A 26,235-nucleotide genomic window follows, 5' to 3' on the forward strand; every position below is an offset into this window, starting at 1 on the left:
GATTGCTTCTGTTGACAGGTGTCTTTTATACAGGTAACAAGCTGAGATTAGGAGCACTCCCTTTAGGAACCTTTCACACATCCATTCACCTCTATGGAGCGACAGATGTCAGCGGTGACATGTCCGCTAACATCCACCTCTATCCGATCTGCCAAATCCAGATGGATGGTGGTCCTATTTTGCATCCGTCTGGTGGATCGGATGAAAACAGACAGGCAGTCCTTTTTTTCATCCGATCTCCCCATAGAGGAGAGCGGGACTCTGACAGGTCCGTCTCTGCACAGTGAGCGGAGACGGACCTGTCATCCACATGCTCAGCGGAGGTCAACTGAGAGCCAGAAATCTTGCTGATTGATAGGGGATCAAATACTTATTTCACTAAAATCCAAATCAATTTATAACTTTTTGGAAATGCGTTTTTCTGGATATTTTTGTCGTTATTCTGTCTCTCACTGTTAAAATAAACCTACCATTAAAATTATAGACTGATCATTTCTTTGTCAGTGGGCAAACGTACAAAATTAGCAGGGGATCAAATACTTTTTTTCTCTTACTTCACTGTAGGTACAAGTGCCCAAAAAGGCTTTACTTCCACGTTAATGAAAAATATATTACTGAGCCATTAACTAGTGGATGTGTATGGTTATTTTTGGAGAGTATCTCCTAAACCTACACGGTTTAGGAGTTATTTACACTGCATGCAGCCAGTGACATCATGCGCTCTGAAGGGGCAACATACCAGTACCGTCCCTTCAGAGCTCCGTGCCGCAGTACGTGACTCCTGTGCACATGCACAGGAGTGACGTCATTGCGGCGCAGCCAATCAGAAAGTTGGAGGACGCGAACCCGGAAGGAAGACTGAAGATGAAAACGCTTGTCAGTGGTGACAGCGCACCGCTAGAGGGCTTCTTTCTAAGGTAAGTATTTCATAATGTGCTCATATGTGATGCACACTAATACATTATGCAGAATAAAAAAAAAAAATTGTGCGGTTTACTACCGCTTTAAAGTATTTCTTACTGTATTTAATAAAATAGGTGGGTTGCACTTACAAGATAAAAGCCCTTTGTGGGCAGCAAAACAGTATGTCGTATGGTAAAAACCGTGGCGTCTCCACAGGCTTCACTTCACTTGGTGGTTCGCTTGTCCGGGATGCACTATGGGAGCAATTCTTTTTTATATTTCCGAGTCTTATTAGTAAAGCGGAAGTTCCAAACACTATTAAGGCTCCTGGGGAGACGTATTTCCCTGAGCTTGGTGAGACCATTATTCTAGTGGTCACGGAGAGCTGGTAAGCAGGCTACTTGCTCACTTGGGTGCGGAGCTGGATGCACATTGTGTGAAGGATTTTCATGTTTTGCCTCTCCTACAGCTTATCATCTATACTAAGCACGGATGGTTGTTGTCATTTTTCACCTATGGACTGAAATCTCGAGACTCTGCTTTAGTCTTTTATTTTTAGCCTCTTTTCACTTGTAAATTTTGTAATTTTGCAATATCACTAGCGCTGCATCTATTTTGTATATATAAATTTGTTTGCGTTTGTATATAGACTTTGGGGTGCTAGCAGCTGTGTTTACATACATAAAAGTTTTTATTGTTTGTTCTAGCGCAGCGTTAGCCTTTGGGCTGTTTTTAAAAAAATGCAAATGCATATTAGTTGCAGTTATATGCATTGCTCTATGCACACTACAAATCCCATAGTCCATAGTCCCTAGTCCAGGAGCAAGCAAGGGAGGGGTGGCTATGCTCCTACATACAGTGGGACCATTGAAAACCAACGTAAACTCTCTTCAACAGAAAGTCAGATCACAGCAGAAAAAAAAAAGGAATATGGAGATTTGAAGAATGCAGAGAGCAATGGAAGGTACTTTTTTTATGTTAAGAATACATACTTGAATAGAATGTTTTTTTCTACATCAAAGTCCAGTGTCACTTTAACCACTTGCCGACCAGCCGCCGCAGTTATACTGCAGCAGGTTGGCTTGGCTGCACAAACCATTGTAGGTGTACGTTGGGCTCGTACACGGCGATCTGTGGGCGCTCGTGTGCTCCCATTGGCCAGCGGGGGAGCCATTCAGTGGGTCCGGTGGACTCGATGTCCACCGGCCACCCACGATTGTTCCCCGCAGTGACAGAACGGGGATCTGCCTGTGTAAACAAGGCAAATCTCCATTCTGACAGGGAAGATCACACAGATCCTGTCTTTCTGCTATGCAGGAAGACAGATCTGTGTGTTGTCCCAGTGAGCCCCTTCCCCCATACAGTTAGAACACACAGTGAGGGAACACAGTTAACCCCTTGATCGCCCCTGATGTTCCCTGCCAGTGTCATTAGCACAATAACAGTGAATATTTTTAGCACTGATTACTGTATCAATGTCACTGGTTCTCAAAAAAGTGTCAAAAATGTCCGTTAGGTGTCCGATCTGTCCGCCACAATGTCGCAGTCCTGCTAAAAATCTCTAGTAGATCACTGCCATTACTAGTAAAAAAGAAATAAATAATACAAAATGTCATAAATCTATCCCATTTTTTGTAGACGCGGTAACTTTTGCACAAAATCAAAATACACTTACTGGGATTTTTTTTACCAAAAATATGTAGCAGAATACAAATTGGACAAAATTTTTTTTTTGGAAATGTTTTATAGCAGAAAGTAAAACATTTTGTTTTGTTTTTTCAAAATTGTCGCTCTTTTTTTGTTTATACCATAAAAAATAAAAACCGCAGGAGGTAATCAAATACCACCAAACGACCACGCAATTGTCAGTTAAAGCGACGCAGTGCCGTAACGCAAAAAATGGCCTGGTCATTAAGGCTGGATTCACACTTATGCATTTTTACTGCTTTTTGCATTTTGCAGATTTGCACTACAGATTGTGTTCCATAGGAAACCATGGTAAATGTACTGTAGTGCAAATCTGCAAAATGCAAAAAGAGCTAAAAATGCATAGGTGTGAATCCAGCCTAAGGGGGTAAATCCTTCCGGGGCTGAAGTGGTTAAATAACAGTACTATCTGCTATAGGGATAAACATTTTTTCCTATACATTGCGCAGCTTTTAGTTTCCAGAAAGGCAACTGCGGTGACATTACTGCATGCAGGTTTAATAGAAAGTGTCTATATGTTGGTTAGCCTTTGAATTCTGACCTGCTTGATCTCTCAAGTGCTGAGCTGTGCTCCTCTTTTATAGTTGGTTGTGGTTGAATAGACACACACAATAAGAAAATGTCCTTGGGAACTCTGTATAGATGATTGAAAATATGACTCAGTAGAATACACTAAAGTTACTTTCATTCTTTTTTCCCCCCTTTTTTTCCTCCTGTGACTTCCATTGCTGTATTTGTGTCTTTATTTTCACAGGGTACGGTGTCTAAAGGTGGACATAGACTTAAGAGGATAAACTAAATAGATAAAAGAGGACGGGGTTAGGAGGGGGGTGTGCAGACAGACACCCCCTAGAAGCAGCTAACTTCAGGAGATTTACTAGAAGGCTTTCATATATGTCCAATCAATATTTCCCATGAAAGAAGTCGAGACACAGGTGTCTAACCTACAGCTAACCTACAGTACAAACCAGCCTAATGACTGTCAAATTAGTGGACAGCAGTCTATTAGACCAAAAAGATGACATTACTGCTTGCCGCACCCTCATCTTTCCTGTTGTCTGAGCTGCTCCCTTGAAGAGGATGAAGAGGAATCATTTCCTAAAGGCTGCTGGGAAACCGACAGTTCCAAGAGTATTTAATTTCTTGTATCCCCTGCTATAATCAGTGGTTTCTCCTGCTGACCTCCATGTCACACAGTAGGAACATTGAGGTCGACAGGAGAACCCACACTGAGCGCAATGGGGGAAACAGAAGACTGGCACTCATAGAAGTGTTGGTTTTCAAGAATTAGTGGGACAATTCCTCATCAAAGAAGTGACATTCCACAGCATGGGTATTTACAGTATTTAGAGAGGTAAGTATAATGCCGCGTACACACGAGCGGACTTTCTATCCTACTTGGTCCGGCACACTTTCCGACGGACTTTGTCCGCCAGGTGCGCCGGACTTTAAAACGAACGGACTTGCCCACACACGCCGGGATTTTCCGGCGGGCTAAGTCCGCCCGTCTTTCCGACGGACTTTCGCCGGAGTTCCGGCGGACTTTCAGAATGAACGGACTTGCCCACACACGGACAAGTCCGTTCATTTTGAACGTGACTCAGGTGCGACGGGACTAGAAAAGGATGTCAATCTTGCCGCTTTTATCGGCTAGATTGACACCTTGCGAGCCCCGTCGCGGGGCATACCAGGCCCTTAGGTCTGGTATGGATTATAAAGGGGAACCCCGCTACGCCGAAAAAACGGCGTGGGGTCCCCCCTAAAATCCATACCAGACCCCGATCCGAGCACGCAGCCTGGCCGGTCAGGAAAGGGGGTGGGGACGAGCGAGCGCCCCCCCCCCCTCCTGAACCGTACCAGGCCGCATGCCCTCAACATGGGGGGTGGGTGCTTTGGGGGAGGGGGGCGCCCTGCGCCCCCCCCCCCCAAAGCACCTTGTCCCCATGTTGATGAGGACAAGGGCCTCTTCCCGACAACCCTGGCCGTTGGTTGTCGGGGTCTGCGGGCGGGGGCTTATCGGAATCTGGGAGCCCCCTTTAATAAGGGGGCCCCCAGATCCCGGCCCCCCACCCTATGTAAATGAGTATGGGGTACATGGTACCCCTACCCATTTACCTAGGAAAAAAGTGTAAGTAATAAAACACACCACACAGGTTTTTAAAATATTTTATTAAACAGCTCCGGGGGGGGGGTCTTCTTCCGGCTTCGGGGGTCCCTCCGCTTCATCTTCTCCCGGCGTCCGGTTGGTTCTTCTCCGCTCTCCGGCCTCTTCTCCCGGTGTCGCAGGTCTTCGGCCGGCCCCTCCGCTCTCTTCATGTAGCTCTATTGCGAGCGGAGGTCCGGACTTCTTGGCTTCTTGGCTTCTTGGCTTCTTGGCTTCTCTTCTCTTCTCTTCCCCCAGATGTTGACACGACGCTCTCTCCGGCTGGACTGGTCTCTGAGGGCTGCGTTGTGACTTATATAGGCGGAGACCCCGCCCCCATATGATGTCACAGTCCCTGGGCATGCTGGGACTGTGACGTTTTAGGGGGCGTGGTCGACCACGCCCCCTAAAACGTCACAGTCCCAGCATGCCCAGGGACTGTGACATCATATGGGGGCGGGGTCTCCGCCTATATAAGTCACAACGCAGCCCTCAGACACCAGTCCAGCCGGAGAGAGCGTCGTGTCAACATCTGGGGGAAGAGAAGAGAAGAGAAGCCAAGAAGCCAAGAAGCCAAGAAGCCAAGAAGTCCGGACCTCCGCTCGCAATAGAGCTACATGAAGAGAGCGGAGGGGCCGGCCGAAGACCTGCGACACCGGGAGAAGAGGCCGGAGAGCGGAGAAGAACCAACCGGACGCCGGGAGAAGATGAAGCGGAGGGACCCCCGAAGCCGGAAGAAGACCCCCCCCCCGGAGCTGTTTAATAAAATATTTTAAAAACCTGTGTGGTGTGTTTTATTACTTACACTTTTTTCCTAGGTAAATGGGTAGGGGTACCATGTACCCCATACTCATTTACATAGGGTGGGGGGCCGGGATCTGGGGGCCCCCTTATTAAAGGGGGCTCCCAGATTCCGATAAGCCCCCGCCCGCAGACCCCGACAACCAACGGCCAGGGTTGTCGGGAAGAGGCCCTTGTCCTCATCAACATGGGGACAAGGTGCTTTGGGGGGGGGGGGGCGCAGGGCGCCCCCCTCCCCCAAAGCACCCACCCCCCATGTTGAGGGCATGCGGCCTGGTACGGTTCAGGAGGGGGGGGGGGCGCTCGCTCGTCCCCACCCCCTTTCCTGACCGGCCAGGCTGCGTGCTCGGATCGGGGTCTGGTATGGATTTTAGGGGGGACCCCACGCCGTTTTTTCGGCGTAGCGGGGTTCCCCTTTATAATCCATACCAGACCTAAGGGCCTGGTATGCCCCGCGCTCGCCGCAATAGGAAGATTTGTTTTTCCTATTGCAGCGAGCGCGAGATGCAATACCATCCCCTCGTGTCGTATTTGGTCTGTCGGACCAGCCTACACACGAGCGGGCTTTCCGTCGGACCAGCACACACACGAGCGGACTTTCCGCCCGAAACTGAGTCCGACGGAAAGATTTCAAACATGTTTAAAATCTAGGTCCGGCGGGCTTTTGGGAAGAAGTCCGCCGGAAAAGTCCGCCGCCGCCCACACACGGGCGGATTGTCCGGCACACTCTGGTCCGCCGGACCAAGTATGCCGGAAAGTCCGACCGTGTGTACGCGGCATTAGACTCTAATTTTCAGTTAACAGGGTCACATAGATGATGTGATACTTGTCTACCCTTTGCTTACACCTTTATGGCCTTTTAAATATTTAGGTTTGGAAGAGGGTTCATATACAGAAACTAAAAAATATGTAGCAGTCAAGATTTCTACTCACCTAACCAGAGACCAGCGACACCGCATAGATAGCCCCATGGCAGGGCTGAGAATGAGGACCAGTGCTCTACTTTGGTAAAATAAAGAATGATTGGTGTGCATGATATGAAGATTAAATTGAAGAAGCCTACAGTAGAGAAAAAATGTGCCGCTTCACCAAAGTTTGCCGTTCCCAGAAACATCTTAAATAAGACCTGGAACAATAAACATAGATCAATTTTGGATGAACTTTGGATGAGCCTGTTGCTTTTTAGGGATATTCAATAAAAATTGTAAATGGTGAAAACATAAGAGGAAAGAAAAATTAAACAACTGGTAAAATTTCAGTCTATTAGCCATCAATTATTATTTATTTCTACAGCACCATTGACTTTCAAGGTTACAACATAAATACATAGAAAATGAAAACAAACTATGGGGTTGATTTACTAAAACTATAGTGTGCAAAATCAGGTGCAGCTGTGCATGGTAGCCAATGAGCTTCTAATTTCAGATTTTTGAATTAACCTTTGGCAAAAAAAAAAAAAAGGAAGCTGATTGGTTTCTATGCAGAGCTGCACCAGATTTTTCACTCTTCAGCTTTAGCAAATTAACACCTATATGTTGTTTTATGACCTGATAAAGAAAAGGTTAAGTTAAATGATATCTTTTATGGTGTGAGTATTTAATACCATGTCTGAGGAAGAGACCCCACATGTTGCAGACATACTGCAACTCTAAACTGCTAAACCAATAATTGATATAATTTAACTTTACCAATTTTTACTACATATGACTTCTAAAGCCAGCCATACATGGATTGAAATTGGGCCTGCTCAGCAGGGACCGGACAAATTTCGATCCATGTATGGGTTGATTAGTTGCACATGAGTCGATCTATTGATCGACTTATGTACAACCAATTGTCAGTTCTTTCACAAACAATCAGTGCAGATGGCTATAACTGGCAAAACTGATCATTGTATTCTGATGGTGGGGAAGTCTCCTCATTGTCGAAAAACACAATAACTCAGCAGGAGAGATTCCCCCATCCATCCCCACTGTGTGAATGCTGGAATTGGCTCTTTTTTTGTTCAACCCACTGGTTGAACAGAAAACAAAAGGAGTCATGTATAGCCAGCCTAGGATAACAGAGGAGGAAGATAGTATGATATAATTTGGCAAAGGACTGATAGGTGCCAATAAGGCTTTTAAGGGGTTAAAATCCAATTCCAGCCAACATTTTCTGTGTAAAGAGTGGAAGGGCCTCCAGAAGCTGGCTAGAAATCTCTATAATGCATATGCAAACAAAAACACTTTTTTAGTACAGGGGAATGGTTCTGGCAATTTTTTTATTGCTTTATATGCCTTCCTGTATAGGTCACAAAGATAGGAAACAAGGCGAAACAATCCCAATGGAGTCACCAACAGAAATAATGACTTCACTGAGATCTCCCCCACACTATCCAAAACAAAAAATTGGTTGGAGTTGGGCTTTAAGGCAAACCCTAGCTTTGCCCATTTAGGGCAAAGCAACAGGTATGCATTAACCTAGACATGTGCAATTAGTTTCAGTCCGAATACAACTTCGGACAACTTTTTTGTTATTCGGAGATTTAGATGTATCCAAATCTCTGAATGAAATAGTAATGAATTTTGTTGAAATTCATTAAAATTTGTTTTGTTTATTCGTTTTCTAATGAATTCCAATTTTTCAAAACGATTCGAATTCGGATCGGTCAAAAAAGTTATTGACTGATTTGAATGCTGTGTGAAAAATAGTTGTTTGTTAAGCAGCCGCACGGGAAGCCGGCCGCCGCATCCTTAACAACTGATGAGTCGTCAGCTGGCTTCCCCACTGACAGCTGAAATGTAAACACAACAATACCGGCAATAGAAATTCAGAAAAAATGGAGTAGGGTTGCCCCTCCAGTCCATACCAGGCCAATTTTATTTTTAAGGAGGCTCTGCCCCCCACCTCTAAGCACCTTATCCCCATGTTGATGGGGGCAAGAGCTTCATCTCCACAACCATGGCCGGTGGTTGTGGGGGTCTGTGGGCATCGGGGTTATCGGAATCTGAAAGCCCCCTTTAACAAGGGGGCTCCCAGATCCCGCCCCCTGTGTGAATGAGTGAGGGGTACATACCCCTACCCAGTCACCAAAAATGTGTAAAAAGTGAATAAAGACAGTGAACGAGTTTTTGATAATTCCTTTATTAAAAAATAAAAAACAGTGTCCCCCCCATGAAGATCTATCTCACGTCATCCACCGATCCGCCGAACCCGAAAAAAAGAAAAAACATCTGGCCTCGATGAATGCTTCCTGCGGACTGCCATCTCTTCGTCTGACATTTCTTATCTAGCTAAGGGGCGGAGTCACCCGATGACATGACATCACATGGAGCAGGGTCACCAGGTGGCCCCGCCCTTACCTATATAAGAAATGTCTTTTTTTCAGATTTGGTGGTTCAGCGAGAAGGGTGAGATAGATCTACATCAGGGGACATTGTTTTTTATTTTTTAATAAAGGAATCGTCAAAAACTCCTTTACTGTCTGTATTCACTTTTTACACATTTTTGGTGAATGGGTAGGGGTACTATGTACCCCATACTCATTCACATGGGGGGGCGGGATCTGGGGGTCTCCTTGTTAAAGGGGGCTTCCAGATTCCGAAAAGCCCCCTGCCCGCAGACCCCCACAACCACCGGCCATGGTTGTGGGGATGAGGCCCTTGTCCCCATCAATATGGCCCTTACATTTTCTATTGCCTCTAGGCTTCCCGGCCCCCTGCTTAACAACCAGCTATTCTTCACATGTAATTCGAATTGGTTGATTATTTTTCGACCGAACCGAATCGTTCTAAAAATTTGGAACTCCTTAGAAAATTAATAAATGAAACAAAATTTTATGAATTCGGAAACCACACAAAACGAATTCTGAAACAAAACAAAATTAGTAACATAACGAATATATACGAAACAAAACACATTTTCTGTTCTGCACATCAGTTCTGCACGTATCTACAATGATCAATGCCTTCCTAGCAGTATATAGGTACTTATATTTACTTCAACTGTTCCATTCAGTGCTGAGAGCTGAAAGAAATACCGATCGCTTTTGGGTATGGAAGGGCATATGACTCACTTAGTGTGACAGTTTAGGGCCAATCAGTGTTGTCTCACGGGGAGTCTATAGCCCTGTGTAAGATATGACTCTAGTGACTAGCTTACAAAGGGCTTTGCATTCACTCCTAATAGCTGAATGGATCAGTAGGGAACTAGAGATTATTTCAAAGTACGGATATATTTAAACATTAAGCGTAAGGTTAGAATTATAGAGAGAGAAAAATATTAAAGGTATCACTGTAGACCTCTATCTGAAAATGTTAGCTGACAGGTTGCCAAACAGATCTTCACTGAACGAATGCAAATCAGGAAAGGCAAATGTCGTCAAATGCATTGTTTTAAAAGTCAGTTTCTTAGTGTATCAGAGCAAAAGAATCAGCAGGACAGTCAAAAAAAAAAAAATATTCAAAAGGATTTGTCAACAATGGCAGCCTTCATTGCTTTATCAGTCCTAAAAAATGAAATTTGTAAGCTGGCTTCCCCAGCCAGCAACACAAATAGTGGGACGAACCACCAACACACTGCCAGTGGCAGAATCACTGAAATCCAGCTTTCATTATCTGTAGTGAAAGTTGATTTTTGCTGCTTGAAATAATTCTTTATCCTGGTCATTGGAGAAGGAGCAGTAACTTAACATTGGTTTCATGCCAAAAATGTACAACTCCACAGGACAATGTTGATTGAATTTTGTGATTCTTTTTGACATAGGTCTAAGAGGCATGGGTCTGTATTGGTGATTTGTAGGTCTGTGATAGTTGTGTGCTGGGGTTTTGAAAACACAGGATGGAAGAAGACGAGGAGGTGTACTTGTCACAGGGCCCTATAAAAATCACATCAGTTGCTCTGGAGATAATTAGATATTAGAGTAACCTATGGAGGTGAAAGGTTGGTGGGACTATAAACGTTAAAGTTTCAAAGTTATATTATTGTGACTCACATACTCAAGACACCTGCAAAAAATACAATTATATACAGTATATGAACATCAACAGATACATTCTTTTCTTTCTTACTTTGTAAAGTGCAGATGCTGAGGCAGATCCAACAGCCAAAGCCACTCCAATAATTGAGTCACCATGGAAACCATCTGCATACGCCATCATAACAATTCCTGTTATCGCCATTATTGTAGCAACTATCTGTGTCAAAGAAAAAGAAGGAAACGCTTTGACATTTTCACTGCCAGTCATGGGATGGAATCCAACATCAATAAAACAAGAAAACTAATTTGATATATGAAAGAAGGATGTTGAAGCAACAGAATTGCTGAGTTATCTTTGGTAAAGCTCCAACGATGAACCGATTAGCATCACTTTGGAAAATGGTATTAATGATGTGGTTAACATTTTTCAATTGACCCATGATAATGATATTATTAAACAGAAATTATGGAATGCAACATTTGTACCTACAACAATTTATTTGAAATAAAGTTCCTGTAAAATCAAATAACTTTTTATAGTGGCATCATGACTCTGTTAGGAAATGTACTGTAGATGAGATGGAATTTTTGTCCTAGTGTGTAGTCATGCCTCTACCTCAGGCCATGCCTCTGCTTCCATCCTCTTCACCCTAGACCTATAGCTGGTATGTCTAGACCAGGAAAAACTTGCATTCTCATGATGCAATGCAAGCTTTCAAAGTGTTGGCCTTTTTTTAGTTACAACCAGCTATATGCCTATCCATGAACAGAGTTATTTGGGGTATGGGTACATTATTTCATGTGTAGTTATTTTGTTAGTGTGTAATAAAATATAATTTGTTAACTTCCTTTTAGGGTACCAATATAGAGGGGAACATTCAGGGGGTTTTGAAGCCTTCCCTCATCCACCTACTACCCTTACTACCATACACGCTTTTCTCTTTCTCTCTTACTTCTAAGTCTCCTTCTCTTTTCCTGGTTCTTAGTTGGTATTCTCTTTGTTGACCACGCACACCTGTATATAGCAGACAAACCTAGGACTTGCAAGACTATGTTATACATTACTGCAGCCTGGAGCATGGCTTCCTCATACCAAAGTCCTCCTCTTCACAGGCAGTATACCCTTTTGAACTTTAGAACACGAAACAAACCATGTAAAGCCCTGTTGGCACAATATAAATCTTGTATAATAATAATTTTTATTTTTTGTTTACAAACTATTTTATTAGGAAGGTCAAAATCAAATACTAATGGGCAAGAAAAAAAGGAGAGTACAACATAATGCATACAAAGTACAAAGTATATACAGGAACTAATGCGCAAAACCACAAAATAAATAGGTAGATGATAGTACCAGACAAGAAGCCTCCAACATAAATCAGTGTACTCACACAACCCTGACAGAAAATTAATCAAATAAAATAATATGTGGCGCTGCCCTATCCTTGTGTACCAACTCCAAATCGGGGAAATAAATAATCACACAGTGCAACAAAAATATATCCTCCTCATAAAAGTGCAATGTGCATACATAATCTAATAACAATGCCCTGTGATAACCAAATGAGGTCTACTTCAATACATAAATGATGTGACATAAATCCAAGAAAATAGTGCATCAAACTATTATAGTATGATTCCTAGTGCTCATAAATATAATAAAATGTATATTAAAGTGTCCCGTGCATAGTGCAAAAATTGCAACTCCTGTTGCGACTATTATGACATAAAAAATATTCAAAAGTGACACATTGTGCAAAATTCACATAAAGTGCATATGTGCAACTATAGATGCGACTAAAAAACCCCACATAAATACATAAGCAATAAAGTACATCTAAAGTGACAGTTGTGCAATAAAGTCCACAAAAACTTCTTTCATGCAATGCGACTCCTAATGCGACCGTGATGTCCGCAAGGGGAAGTCTATTAAAAAGTGCAGATAATGGTGACTTGTGATAAATTCTTCCAATTTTGTTCAGATGTGTGACACTTTCCCCCAGCCTTTCACCTGCAGTGGCGGCCACCAATGGGCCGGATCAAGCGAAAATGCACAGGTGGATGATGATCTGTATAAGGGATGGGTCTTCTAAGGAAATCACAGTTCCCGGGAGGACATCCGTGGATATGGCTCTCTGCAGACCTCACCGTCACTCACAATGATCCCAGGTGATGATGAAGGAATCGCATTTAGTCGCATCTATAGTTGCACATATGCACTTTATGTGAATTTTACACTTTTGAATATTTTTTATGTCATAATAGTCGCAACAGGAGTTGCAATTTTTGCACTATGCACGGGGCACTTTAATATACATTTTATTATATTTATGAGCACTAGGAATCATACTATAATAGTTTGATGCACTATTTTCTTGGATTTATGTCACATCATTTATGTATTGAAGTAGACCTCATTTGGTTATCACAGGGCATTGTTATTAGATTATATATGCACATTGCACTTTTATGAGGAGGATATATTTTTGTTGCACTGTGTGATTATTTATTTCCCCGATTTGGAGTTGGTACACAAGGATAGGGCAGCGCCACATATTAATTTTATTTGATACAAAGTACAAACAATATGCAGATTGTGTGTGTAAAGTACTAAACAAAATAAGGCCAAAGTCTTTCCATACAGTGCCTTGAAAAAGTATTCTTGAAATTTTCTTGAAATTTTCCATATTTTGTGAGGTTAAAAAAAAAAACGCAAATGTATTTTATTGAGATTTTATGTGATATATCAACACAAAGTATCACATAATTGTGAAGTGGAAGGAAAATAAATGAAAGGTAGAGTACTAATGTGCTACCAAACAAGTGTAAATAACAAATAAAAGTGCTTAAATGTAAATTGCTTAGTGAAAAAAGTAAAAAGCAGCTAAACTTCTGTAGTGTTGCCAACACCAATAAATGTATATATGTATAATGAAGCAGCACTAATTACTTGAAAACGTAACCAGAAATAAAGTGCTAGTGAAGAAAGATACCAGTAATTCTTCCCAAAGTGTATCTTATATAGAAACATTCATAGGAATACATTCAATGAAAATAATCCAATAACGTGCAATAAAAATAATCCAATAATAAAGTGCATCACATTATGATAACATTCAATTAAACTGATTCAGTGAAATCCAATAATAAAGTGCATCCAAAAGAATCTAATGATTCAGAGAGATAATCAGTCTCTTGTTCAAGATTTAAATCAATGATTCCTGTTAACCTGAATTTAACTTGATGCCATAGAGGTTGTAGAAGTTTGCAGCTCAAGAAGATATGTAAAAATGTGCCTGGATCTGGATATCCTCTAAAGCAGCAGGGGGAGGCCGAAGGATAAATGGAATGTGTCTTAGCAGGGGTCATATACCATCTAGTATGTAATTTAACCGCAATTTCCCTAATAGAAATTGAGCGCATTTGAGTAAATTATTAATCATACTGTCCCAGTCTACAGAAGTAAATGGGCTGTCCAAGTGCTTTTCCCACTGAAGCATTGGCATGGATATCTCGGGGAGAGAAAATTCATTAAGGTATCCACATATGTGGGAAATAAAACTCTAGGCGATGAGATACAAAAATATTCAAACAACATATATGGGGTCTGAAGCATTAAAGAATAGTATTTTGAAAAGAAATCCTGAATGTGGTTATAACGAAGAGATTCTGTACTAGGCAAAGTAAAATCTGATTGCAGTTGGGCAAAAGAGTGAAATTTATTACCCAAAGAAAGAGATTTCAAATTTGTAAGGTTATATGAAATCCAAAGGGCAAAAGGGTTGTTCTCCCTAAAAGCAGGAGGGAAACAAGGGTCTCCCAAGAATGAGGCCAAAGGGGGAGTGGTAGAGGCCATACTAAATTTTTCTTTGTGATGACACCATAAATGATAGGAGTGAGCAGCCACCATGTTCAAAGAATATAAACTTGCAAGGGGGGACCTACTTGGACCAAAGTAACCCTTGTAGGTTGAAAAGAGTGGATTGAGAGTTCCTCAAATAAACGCTAAGGAACTGTGTTGTCATGGGCATACCATTGGGCTAATTGTATAAATCAAGTGGATAAATCAAGCGGATAAATAGTATAACCATAGGTTGGGGAGGGTTAATCCTCCTGAAGATTGAGGTCTATGCAGGACAGAGTTACCAAATCTGTTTTTTTTTCAAGCCAAACTAATTTATTCATATCCCTTTGAAGTGAATTCAGGGTAGCTTTTGGAATAAGTAATGGCAGGGCTCTGAAATAGAATAGTAGTTTAGGTAGTATAGCCATCTTAATTGCATTTATTCTACCGAGGAATGAGATATGGTAGGAAGACCATAGTTTTAGAAGAGATTTGATATGTGTAAAGAGTGATAGACAGTTGGCCTGGAATAGTGATTTGTAAGAAGGGGTAAGATGAATACCCAGATAATGGAAAGAATGTGAGCACCAAGAGGATGGAAATCTCTCCCGCCTAGAGGCTTCTAATAAAGGTGGGAGGTTATTTGGCATAGCTGAACATTTTGATAAGTTGACAAATAAGTCTGAGACATCCTTAAAGGAATCCAATATAGTGATGAGATTTGACAAAGAGATAAGGGGATCTGAAAAAAAAGGAGAACATCATCTGCATATAGACTTGGTTTGAACTCAAGGGGCCTTTGGGATATAATTTTATATTTATGTTGCTCCTTATTGCACAAGCCAGGGGTTTCATCGCTAAGGGAATAAAAGTGGAGAAACTGGGCACCCCTGTCTTGTGCCTCTCTCTAGTCAGAATAGCTACCTGGAAGTTTCACTCTGGTTTGTGGATCTTTATATTTACTTTCCAAATCTGGGAAGTAAACTGCTTAAATAGGACCAACGCACACTATTGAATGCCTTGTGTATGTTTAGGCTGAGGATGAGGGATGGATGACAATGTAAATTTGAGTTCTGATTTATATTAAAGGCCAGACAGAAGTTATCTGTAATTTTCCTGCCTGGAATACATCCTGTTTGGTCTGGGTGGATCAGAGAGGGGATAACTGACACCAGTCTGCCAGCAGATGCTCCAAAATGTTTAAGGTCATTATTTATAGCAGAAATAGGATGAACATTTTGTGGAAGAGTATGATCTTTTGAGGTTTAGTTAAAAGGGACATGCTTCTTCTGGAAAGTAATTCCCCATTGGACTATGATTGGATAGTTTAGTCAAATGAGGGGGCCAGTGAGGATGCAAACTTTTTGTAATATGAGGTGGTATACCCATCCGGGTCTGGTGCAGTGGAAGTTTTGAGAGATTTGATAATATTGGTTACTTCAAGGACTGTACAAGGGGCATTAAAGGGCTTCAGTCTGCTGGCTGGTCAGAGAGGGGAGCAAAATCCCCTCAAGCCAATCTAAGGAGGATGGATGGGGAGATGATGGAGAAGAGGAAAATACATTTTTTTATAGAAGTCTACAAAGATATTCAAGTTACCAGCTTGGTATCGTAGTTTATATACATGAGTAGGTTTAATGGATTGATTTCATTTTCTTGTGAACATGGTAGAGGCAGCGTTGCTATGCAGAAGAAATTTCGCTTTAGACCATCTCAAGGTCTTTTCAGTATCTGATGATAATAAAGTATCTAAATCAAGACATTTATTTTGTATTTGGCTAAGAAGATTAGGGCATGGGGATTGGCTATGCTTGTTATAAAGGCAATCTATGTCTCTAGTGAGGGTTCTAACACCTGCAAGTTTTGCTTTGTTTTTGGCAGAAGCAATACTAATTAGATGTCCCCTCATAACTGCCTTATGTGCCATCCAAAGGGAGGTAGGAGGCATATTTGGAGTGGTGTTTAGAGTGAAATAATTGTCTAAACATGAGGATAGTTGATTAATAGTATTGGGGTCTGTCAATAAGGAATCATTAGGATGTCATGTATGAGGAGTAGGGGCTAGGCCTGCTTGTGATGTAGTGAAGGATTCTATATGATGATCAGACCAAGGACATGAGTAAATATCAGCAGAAGAGGAGTTAGCTAAGAGTATTGGGGTGCTAAATATGTAATCCAGAGGAGCAAAACTGTTATGGGGGTGGGAGTAGAAGGTATAGGCCCTAACACCAACACTATGAACTCTCCAGGTGTCCACCATTTGGAGGTTATTCAAGGAACGGGTTAAAAATTTAGGAAATGCTTTGGAAGAAGGTACACCTCTGCTTCTATCAAGCGCAGGATGAGCAGCCGAATTGAAATCTCCATCAATAATCAAATGTGGAGAGTGGTAGCGATCTAAGATTTCAAGAAAGTTTTTAAAGAAAGAGGTATGAGTTTCATTGGGAGCACCGCAGGGTTCCGAACCCTACTCTAGAGTCAGCTGCCTCTAATGGACCCACGCCACCCAAAGCTTACCTAACTTTTTTGGGCAGTTACTTTCCATATACATCAGCTTGTATAGAGGTAGGGCTGAGTTCACAAGGGTTTTCCACTGATGGACCCTTGGGGGGCGAGGCTTATTCCATTGAATAAGGATTGCTTTCCTAGCGTAGAAAGCTGCATAAAATACAAATCATTTTTTAGATTGGGGGGCTTCCAACCTATCACAAATACCAAGTAGTAGAGGTATCGGATCACAGGGAACTCGTAATTTACCTCTTGAATTGATGTCATTAACCACTCCTCTCCAAAAGACCTGCAGTTGCAGGCAAGACCATACAAGATGAATAAAGGAGCCCACCTTCGAATCGCATCTAGGGCAGACCGATCTTCTGTCAGGGTAAATTCTAGCCAGCCACTCTGGGGAATAATATACCCGGTGCAAAAATTGAGTTGAATAAATCTATCCCTCACAGAAATCATCAGGGGGAAATATTATTGGAGACCCTCTTCCCAGTCATCAATGGCTAGTGCAGGTATATCTACCTGCCATGCCGAGAATAACTGAGAGACCTTACAGGGATCGCGCCTGGCCAAGGCAGAGTAGAGAGCGGAGAGGGGTTTACTCCCCTCCGGTGTTATCAGTAGGCTTGCAATATCATGGACCTCCAACGTTATAGGATGGGAAAATTGAGCCTGAAAAGCATGGCGTAGTTGTTAGTATCTGAAGAACATGCGATTGGGTAGACCCCGTCAACGTTTAAGATCGTAAAAATTGAGCACTCTACCACGAGAGACAATATCTCCCAGAGTTTTAATTTCAAAGCAGGCCCACAGCACAGGATCGGGAATGGACTGAAAATGAGGCAGCCGCGGGTTACCCCACAGTGGGGTATGTGGAGACCAACTATTAGACTTTTCAACCTTGGCCCGGACGATACCCTATACCTTAAGCGTAGTTTGCATCGAGGAAGTAATGTTGAGATTGGACCAAGGCCCTACCCCTAATTTAGCACGCTTTTGCTAAACTAACAGCCCACATCGCAAACTCAACACCACAAAGTCAATGGAAATGTCCATCTGTGATTCCACAGCACACTGTATCTAAAAACTACTATGTCCTTCATTTCCAACTTAGCACCACGTTGTATTTGGAAAATTGAAAGTCCCCCTATTATGACTCAGCAGCACACCCAGTGGCCCCATGCTCACTCCTTAGAAATGTCCTAGTGCCTCTACCTCTGGCTTACCAACAAACTGTAGCTCAATACACCACTGTCCCCATTCTAACAAAATAGTATCCCTGGAAAATATCTATATCAAACATATTATTGTCCTCCCCATCCCCAGCTCAGCAACAGAATGGGGCTGATTTAATAAAGGGAAATAGGATGATCATTTTGCAAGGGGATTTGCACTATGCAATGGAAACTCGCTCATCCATGTCTTTATGGACCTTGCTTTGTGCACTGGTCCAAATCATTTGGTGGACGGGGATTATGGTGTGGGGCTGTATTTCAGGAGTTGGGCTTGGCCCCTTAGTTCCAGTGAAAGGAACTCTTAAGGGGTCAGCATACCAAGACAATTTCATGCTCCCAACTTTGTGGGAACAGTTTGGGGATGGCCCCTTCCTGTTCTAATATGACTGTGCGCCAGTGCACAAAGCAAGGTCCATAAAGACATGGATGAGGGAGTTTGGGGCCGAGGAACTTGACTGGCCTACACAGAGTTCTGATCTTAACCCGATAGAACCCTCTTTGGGATGAATTAGAGTGGAGACTGCGAGCCAGGCCTTCTCGCCCATATCAGTGCCTTTTTTTTTTTTTTTTTTTTTTTTTTTTTTTTTTTGCCACTTCAGCTCAGTATGATTCATGAGGAGATATTATATCAACTTTCCAGTCAACCTTGTACCTCAATACTTTCACATCATTGTGGCTTTTTCTTGTTGCCCTCAGTCTTTATTTACCAAACATTATTAAATATAAAAAGTAATTTATCCCTCAACCCATACGAGATCCCCATTGCGGTGCCTCAGCATACCATCCCCTCCCAAACCCCCCCCCCCCCCCGAGAGTTCCATCAGCGCCCTTCCTTATCCATCAACTCTTCCTAGAGCCTATTGAGTGCCTAGCTTACTCATAGATTTTTGTGTAATTTTTATCTGCTCTTATGTTTCAATGTTTTTATTATTCTTACTATTTAAAGCGAGTTGTCTGCGTCTTCCTCCCTCATCTCCGCCAGCTGGTCTGATGTTTTAAACCTGACCCAATCTCTCCATATCTCCTCGTAATCCTCCATCTCCAGCCCCTCGCTGTATCTTAGGTATTCCATACAATAAATTTCGTCTGTTTTGTCAAACCACTCTCGTAATGAGGGTCTCCTAGTCTCCCGCCAGTGTCTAGGGATGAGACTCTTAGCTGCGTTGAGGAGATGTGGTAGAAGTGTTCTCCTGTAACACTTGGAGGAGACATCGCTACCATGGTGCAGGCATACCCATGGGTCATCCGGTACATTCTGGTTGGTGATCAAGTATATAAACTTCCTTATCTCCTCCCAAAATTTTCTCATTACCGGACACGTCCACCACACGTGTAGCATTGTCCCCACTTCTCCACATCCCCTCCAGCAGTACTGTGAGGTCCCGTCCTGGATCTTATGCGCCAGGTCTGGGGTAAAGTACATTCTAGCCAGAATTCTGAAATTCATCTCCGCTATCTTATAATTAACTGATGTGTCATTTACTCTACTCAGAACCCTCCTCGCCTCCTTATCACTAATCTTGTTACCTATCTCCTCCTCCCATTTCCGAAGAAATCCTGGTCGCTCGACCTCCCCCATTCCTACCAAGGTTCTATAGATCCTGGACATTCCTCCTCTCCTATTTTTTATACAGGCTTTTTCCAGGGGGTACAGGCCTTCTATCGGCCGAATTGGCTGTGGGAGGGATTCTACGAAGTGCTTCAGTTGTCTGTATTTCCAATTATCCAAAACAAACCAATTTTCTTTCCCCTTGAGTTCCTGATAAGTACGTATCGTTCCCTGGCTGGTAATATCTTTGAGCTGTAGTTCATCCTTTAGAATCCATCTTCCCGCTATGTCCTCCCTCCCCGGGGGGAAGTAATCCGTTCCCTTAATTGGGACTAATGGCGAATTGTATCTCCACTTCTCTTTGGTGAATATTGTGTCCCAAGTGCTCAGGACGTGTTTTGTGATGTCAAATATGTTTGTGCTCATACTTCTAAATTTTGGCGGTATCCAAACATTTTTCCCTAAGTCTACCCCACTCCTTGTGTTCTCTAATCTCACCCATTGTTTGTCAGTGTTATTGTTGATCCATTCCGGAATACGTGATAATATTATTGCTGTGTAATATCTTTTAATATCTGGTGCCCCCCAACCCCCCCTCCTTCTAGCATTCACTAATTGTGCATACTTTACCCGTGGATTTTTCCCCCTCCAAATAAATCTTAAAAAAACTGTGTGTATTTTCTTCAAAAAACTTTGTGGGATTGCTAATGGGAGCATTTGTATTTTGTATGTGATTTTGGGGAGAATTGACATTTTGATTAGGTTTATTCTGCCTCCCCAAGAAAGTCGATTCCGTGGGAATCTATTTAACTCAGCCCTTATCTCGTTTAAGAGGGTCATAAAATTGGCTTGGAACATTGTCTCTTTTGTTGATGTTATTTTGACCCCCAAGTAGCTCAGTTCTTTGTTTCCCCACTTAAATGGTAAGCTCTTTTGGTAGGCCTTTTCCCCCTCCTTATCTTTTACCACTTCCAATACTTCCGACTTGGTCGTGTTCACCCGAAAATTGGATATCTGGCTATATATTCTGAGGATCTCTAATAAATTGGTGAGTGTTATCCTCGGGCGGGTAATATATAGCAGGACATCATCAGCGAATGCTGCTATTTTGAACTCGTCATCCCCGATTCTTACTCCACTAATGTCGGGGCTAGATCTTATCTTAGCCAACAACGGCTCCAGTGTCAACACGAACAACAGCGGGGAAAGCGGGCATCCCTGCCTGGTACCATTCCGCAACGCGATGGGACCGGACAGGGTGCCGTTGATTTTCACTCTAGCGGTGGGGTTGGTATACAAGGCCTTGATCCTTCCAATCATTTTTTTCCCCAGACCGATCTCTTCCAGGGTATTCCACATGAAGCCCCAGTCTACCCTGTCGAAAGCTTTTTCCGCATCCATCGACAGGAGTAGACCTGGGGCTCCCCTATCCCTCATTATCTGGGTCAGCATCAATGTTTTGATGCTGTTGTCCCTCCCCTCCCTCCCGGGTACGAATCCTACCTGATCCGAGTGGATCACTTCTTTGATGACCTTTTTAAGTCTATCAGCGAGGATCTTTGCGTAGATCTTCGTGTCTACATTCAGGAGCGAGATCGGTCTATAACTGGAACACAAGGTGCCATCCTTTCCCTCTTTTTTTATGACAGTGATGTGAGCTTCTAGGGCCTCCTTTCGCATTTCCCAGCTTTCCCCTATCCCATTGATATAGGAACACAATATGGGGAGCAATGGCTCCTGTAGCTTTTTGTAGTAGAGGGCAGTCAACCCATCTGGTCCAGGACTTTTCCCATTTGGGATGTCCTGGATAGCTTTCCTTAGTTCCTGTAGGGTCACCGGGGCATCTAGTGTGTTACTGTCTTCTTCCGAGATCTGTTTTAGATTGGCCTCCTTTAGGAACTTTTTACTAGCCTCCTGCTTATGTTTATCCCGTTCCCGAGACTCATCCGCATTAATTGCGTACAGTGACTTGTAAAATGCTTGGAAAGCGTTAGCTATATCTTGCGTTCTGTGCTTAATCTCGCCCGAACTGGTCCTGACTCTTTCAATGTATTGGCTCGCTTTCTTCTTTTTTAAGGCGCTTGCTAGGAGTCTACCGGGTTTGTTTCCATTGAGATATCTCTCTTTTTTCACTAGAAAATACGTTTTGCGTGTCTCATATTCCAGGGCGGTCCTCAACTCCTCCCTCCTTCTAAGTAATTTTGCCCCTATCTCCCTCCCTCCTGACGCTTTATGTTGTTGTTCTAGAGCATGTACCTCCTTAACCAGGGCTATCCTGTGGTTCTTTGCTTTCTTATTTTTTTCCCCCCCAATCATCAAAAGGATCCCCCTTATATAGGATTTGTGGGCTTCCCAGATTGTGGCCTCATTTACCTCCCCGGGGGTATTGATCTTAAAGAACCACTCCAGCTCTACTTTTATTCTCCTTAGAATATCTTTATCAGCTAACAAATCCTCATTCAATCTCCACCTCTTACTCTGCCTATCGGCTTCTCCTAGCTTTATATGCAGGGTCACAGGTGAGTGGTCTGAGAATGTCATGTTACCGATGGCCACATCCATGATCTCTTCCTGCAGCCTATGTTCCACCAAGAAAAAGTCAAGTCTTGAATACGTCTCGTGCATGGGGGAGAAGTAAGTGTAGTCCCTTACATCGCCATACTGTATCCTCCAGACGTCTACCAGCTGGAGTTGATGCATCTTTTTTTTTAGTTTCTCGGCCCACACTCCTCCCCTCCCCCGCGCACCAGACGAACAATCTCTCTCCGGATCCAGACACAGGTTGAAGTCTCCCCCCACTATAGCTCTCCCCGACTTAAATAACCCAAATTTAGTCAGTATGCTCATTACATATCTATGAGTATTTTTGTTTGGCCCATAGATGTTTGCCAGGGAAAAATTCCAGCCGTTAATTTTTCCTTTGAGGAATAGGTACCTCCCTTCCGGGTCAGACAGCCTCTCTTCTAGTTCAAATCGAGTTCCCTTGGCAAACCCTATGGCCACTCCTCTTGCACCCCTAGTAGGGGAGTCACTGTAGTACCACCTTGGGAATTCACTTGAGTAGATTTTTTGGTTTCTATTGTTGCTAAAATGCGTTTCTTGAAGCATTGCTACTTCGGCCTTCATGTATTTCAACTCCCCTAGGATATTGGCTCGCTTTACACAGGCATTTAAACCCCTTACATTGTAAGAGATGACTTTTAGGCTAGCTGTCATTGCACTCTATTTTTTTTTTTTTCCAATTCCTGGCCAACAGGCCCCTGGCGTATCTGGCGCTGATGGGCTCTTTCTTGTCCCCCCACCTCCCCCCTCTTCCCATCCCCTCCCGACCTTCGGAGAACCCCCCACCCCCCCTCCCCCCCCAATCCCCTCCCCTAATTATTGGGGTGCAACAGGTCTTAGCTTGACCTGATAAATAACCGTGGCCCCCCTCCACCTCCTGGCCCCCCGGTCGTCCCCCTGAGGTTGAACTCGGCACGGGATAAGATCGAAACTGCAGGTTTTTCGTTGCTTGTGAGGTAGCTATCGGTCCCGGCAGTCCCCCCCTCGTACCTCCCGCCTCCCCCATCCCGATCCCCCCCTCAGCTCCCCCCCCACCGGCTCCATGGCCTATTGAGTCCTCATTGATTGGGTTACACCAAGGTCCACTAATACTCTTCGTTGAATCCCCATTACCCATTCCTCTATCTTTTTTCTTCTTCTCTCTTTTTTTTTTTTTTTTTTAATTTATTTATTTCCCTAGTGTTTCCCTCGTTGTTAACCCTTGTGTTTGATTTGAGTTTTAGGTTTACTGCAGGTCCATTATGGGTTGCCTACTAGCCTCCAGCTAGGTGTCCCCCCTGTTGGTTCCTGGCTAGCGTTCCTCTCCCACCAGCCTGGCATTTCCACCAGGGGTATCTCTAAGCGTTCACAGAATTTTTGTGTGTCTTCCGGGAATCTGAGCACCGCCTTTCGGCCTTCTTTGCGTCCGATTAGGCAAGCAGGGAAGCCCCAGGAGTATTGGACTCCATGCGATTTTAAAGTTGCTAGCAGGGGTTTCTGAATTCTTCTCCTGTTTAGGGTCGCCGCTGTGAGGTCTTGGAAGATGTGAAGGTTTGTTTCTCCATATTTGGCCTGGCGATTCTTCTTTAGGTTAGCGGTTATCTGTTCTTTATCCGCGTAATTGTGGAATCGCACGATGACATCGCGTGGTGCATCTCCCCTGATTTCTGGTGGTTTTCTTATTCTGTGCACTCTATCCAGTTTGAGCTTTCTGCCGGCTTCTACCGGGTCCATCAGGTCTCTGAAGATTTCTTCCATTTTAAGTTGCAAGTTCTCTCCTTCTTGCGTTTCTGGGAGACCTCTAATCCGTAGGTTTTTTCTTCTACTACGGTTCTCCTGATCCTCCAAGGCGTATCTGATGTTTCTATGTTCCACCTGCATCATCTCCATCTTATGTTTTAAATTTTGTATTTCAGCTCCATGTTTATCTGTTGAAGATTCAACCTCCTCCACTCTTTTGAGGATATGACCCATATTTTCACATACCGTGCTGAACTCTTCTTTGATTGACATCTCCAACCTTGCGAACATCTCTGCGATTTCCTCCTTGGTGGGGAGTGTACTGTTATGCGGAGTTTCTACTAGCGCTTCGGCCTCAATCGTTTGCCTTCTTGACTCCGCTTTGCCTGGGCGTTCTGGCGTTTTACTTTTTACCCCAATAGCCGCTGTTGCCCCAGTTGGGTCCCCCGGGTTCTCCTTCCCCCCACCATTTACCATATATCTCCTAATTGTACCTGGGCTTGCACTTGTCCTAGGTGGGTTCGCTGTGGTCCCTCTCGTCGATTTGCCTCTCATTTTTATGTTTTTTTTTTTTTTTTTGTTTTTTTTTTTATTTTGGCCCTTCAGAAGGCTGGTCAGTAGGGTGTTCAGTATAGGCGGACCACCACCAGGGGGATCTAAGAGAGTGGTATTTGACGTGTAATTAGTCAACCGATTTTATTTGCATTTTCTCCCTTCCTTACCCAGTTAGATTCTGAGTTTATTGGGGGTTTTCTCCCTGTCTAATACAGTCCTCTCACTCCTTTTACTCCAATCTGGACTCTCGGTCTGGGGTTTGTACAGCAGTGCTGGTTGCCCTACCTTCTCACACCGTCTCAGGCCTCCCAACCCAGAGGGGTGAACCCCACTTCTTTCCCTCCAGGTACCCGCAGCAACAGGGGTGGTCAGTAGCTGCTAGTAATTTTATTACGCCTCTTCTCTTTTTTTTTTTTTTTTTTCCCTCCCACCTTTACCTTCACTCGCTCCTCTGTTCACAACCACCCTACTACAAAGTGTGTCTTCTTACGCACCTAGTAGGGGCTACTGCCGAAGGTGTGCGAGGGCTGTGAGCAATCAGTCCTTCCTGTGATATTGCAGGTGGGGTGTCAGATATAGGTGGTGCTGCGTACACTCCTGGGATAGGTACTTATTCATACAGTTCACTCTTAAATAAGGTTTTAAGTAAAGAAGAAAGTCACTTACCCTCCTTGCTGGGAGTAAATAGAAACTTTGCAAGATCTTACCCACCAGGCTGCAGTTTTCCTGATACCTTCCTGATACTTTTCCTTGTACCTCCTGGGTGCTTCCCCTGCTTTACAATCTCTCCTTCATGGTGCTGTCTTTCGTGGGTGTTTGGCCCCTGCGACGATGGCCTTGGCTGTAGTCACTTTTTAGATCTCCTCCTGTGAGACTTCCTGAGGCTTCCTGACGATCCGCCGTTCACTGCATCAAGCGGGGAGGGGGGGTGCGGCGAGGCCAAGCGTGTGGTCCCGGCCGCTCACTGTTCCTGTCGGCTGCTGCTCTGGTCCCCGCTCTCCCCCCTGCTTTTGCTGTCAGAGCCGGGGAGGGGTCTCGCTTGAGGCGGAAGAGTGAGAGCCGCAAACACTGCCTTGCTCTCCGGGAAGGGGGGACGGGAGGACGGAGGGTTAGCTTTCAATCCGCGGGCTCCTGAAGCACATCACGGCTGGAGGGACGCCGAGCCTCCAACTCCTAGCTCACAGCTCTCAGTCCGACCTCACCCACATCCGGCTCCTCCCTCCGTTCTGATCTGCTCGCCCATATCAGTGCCTGACGTCACAAATGCACTTCTTAAAGGATGGTCAAACATTCCCAGACACACTCCTAAACCTTGTGGACAGCCTTCCCAGAAGAGTTGAAGCTGTTATAGCTGCAAAGGGTGGGTCAACTCAATACTGAACCCTATGGACTAAGACTGGGATGTCATTAAAGTTCATGTGCGTGTAAAGGCAGGTGTCCCAATACTTTTGGCAATATAGTGTACATACGTACATTTATACACACATAAAAAACAATACATATAAATTGAGTTTCTTTTATAATAATATCAAAAACTAATGAGCTCATAGCTCTATCACGCTGCTCTCTTTTTTTTTCCTCAATATATTTCTTGTTAGCACGTGGACATTGTGGGGCAACTGACTAACTTTTTGTGCTGCTTTTCTCTTTCCCAGTCTGAGCTCTCCTGTTAAGGGATTGAAAGAGACTGACATCAAAACTAATTCAGATACTTACTTGCTTTTAAAAACATGTATTATTTTTAATGAACAC

The 26,235-nt window shown here is 43.6% G+C and overlaps 1 protein-coding gene across 7 annotated transcripts in view; it reads right to left on the reverse strand.

The window, feature by feature from the left end:
- SLC35F4 (solute carrier family 35 member F4) overlaps positions 1-26,235 on the reverse strand; it is a 448,534-nt gene that overhangs the window by 12,546 nt on the left and 409,753 nt on the right. For all 7 annotated transcript variants that reach the window (XM_073609422.1, XM_073609423.1, XM_073609424.1 and 4 more), the window contains 2 exons: positions 10,606-10,731; positions 6,488-6,680 (listed from right to left, as the gene is read on the reverse strand). In XM_073609422.1, coding sequence (XP_073465523.1) covers positions 6,488-6,680; positions 10,606-10,731 — 319 coding nt within the window. The remainder of the gene's footprint in view (positions 1-6,487; positions 6,681-10,605; positions 10,732-26,235) is intronic.

Source organism: Aquarana catesbeiana, linkage group LG13 (genome assembly GCF_042186555.1).
Source record: "Aquarana catesbeiana isolate 2022-GZ linkage group LG13, ASM4218655v1, whole genome shotgun sequence".
NCBI lineage: Eukaryota > Metazoa > Chordata > Amphibia > Anura > Ranidae > Aquarana > Aquarana catesbeiana.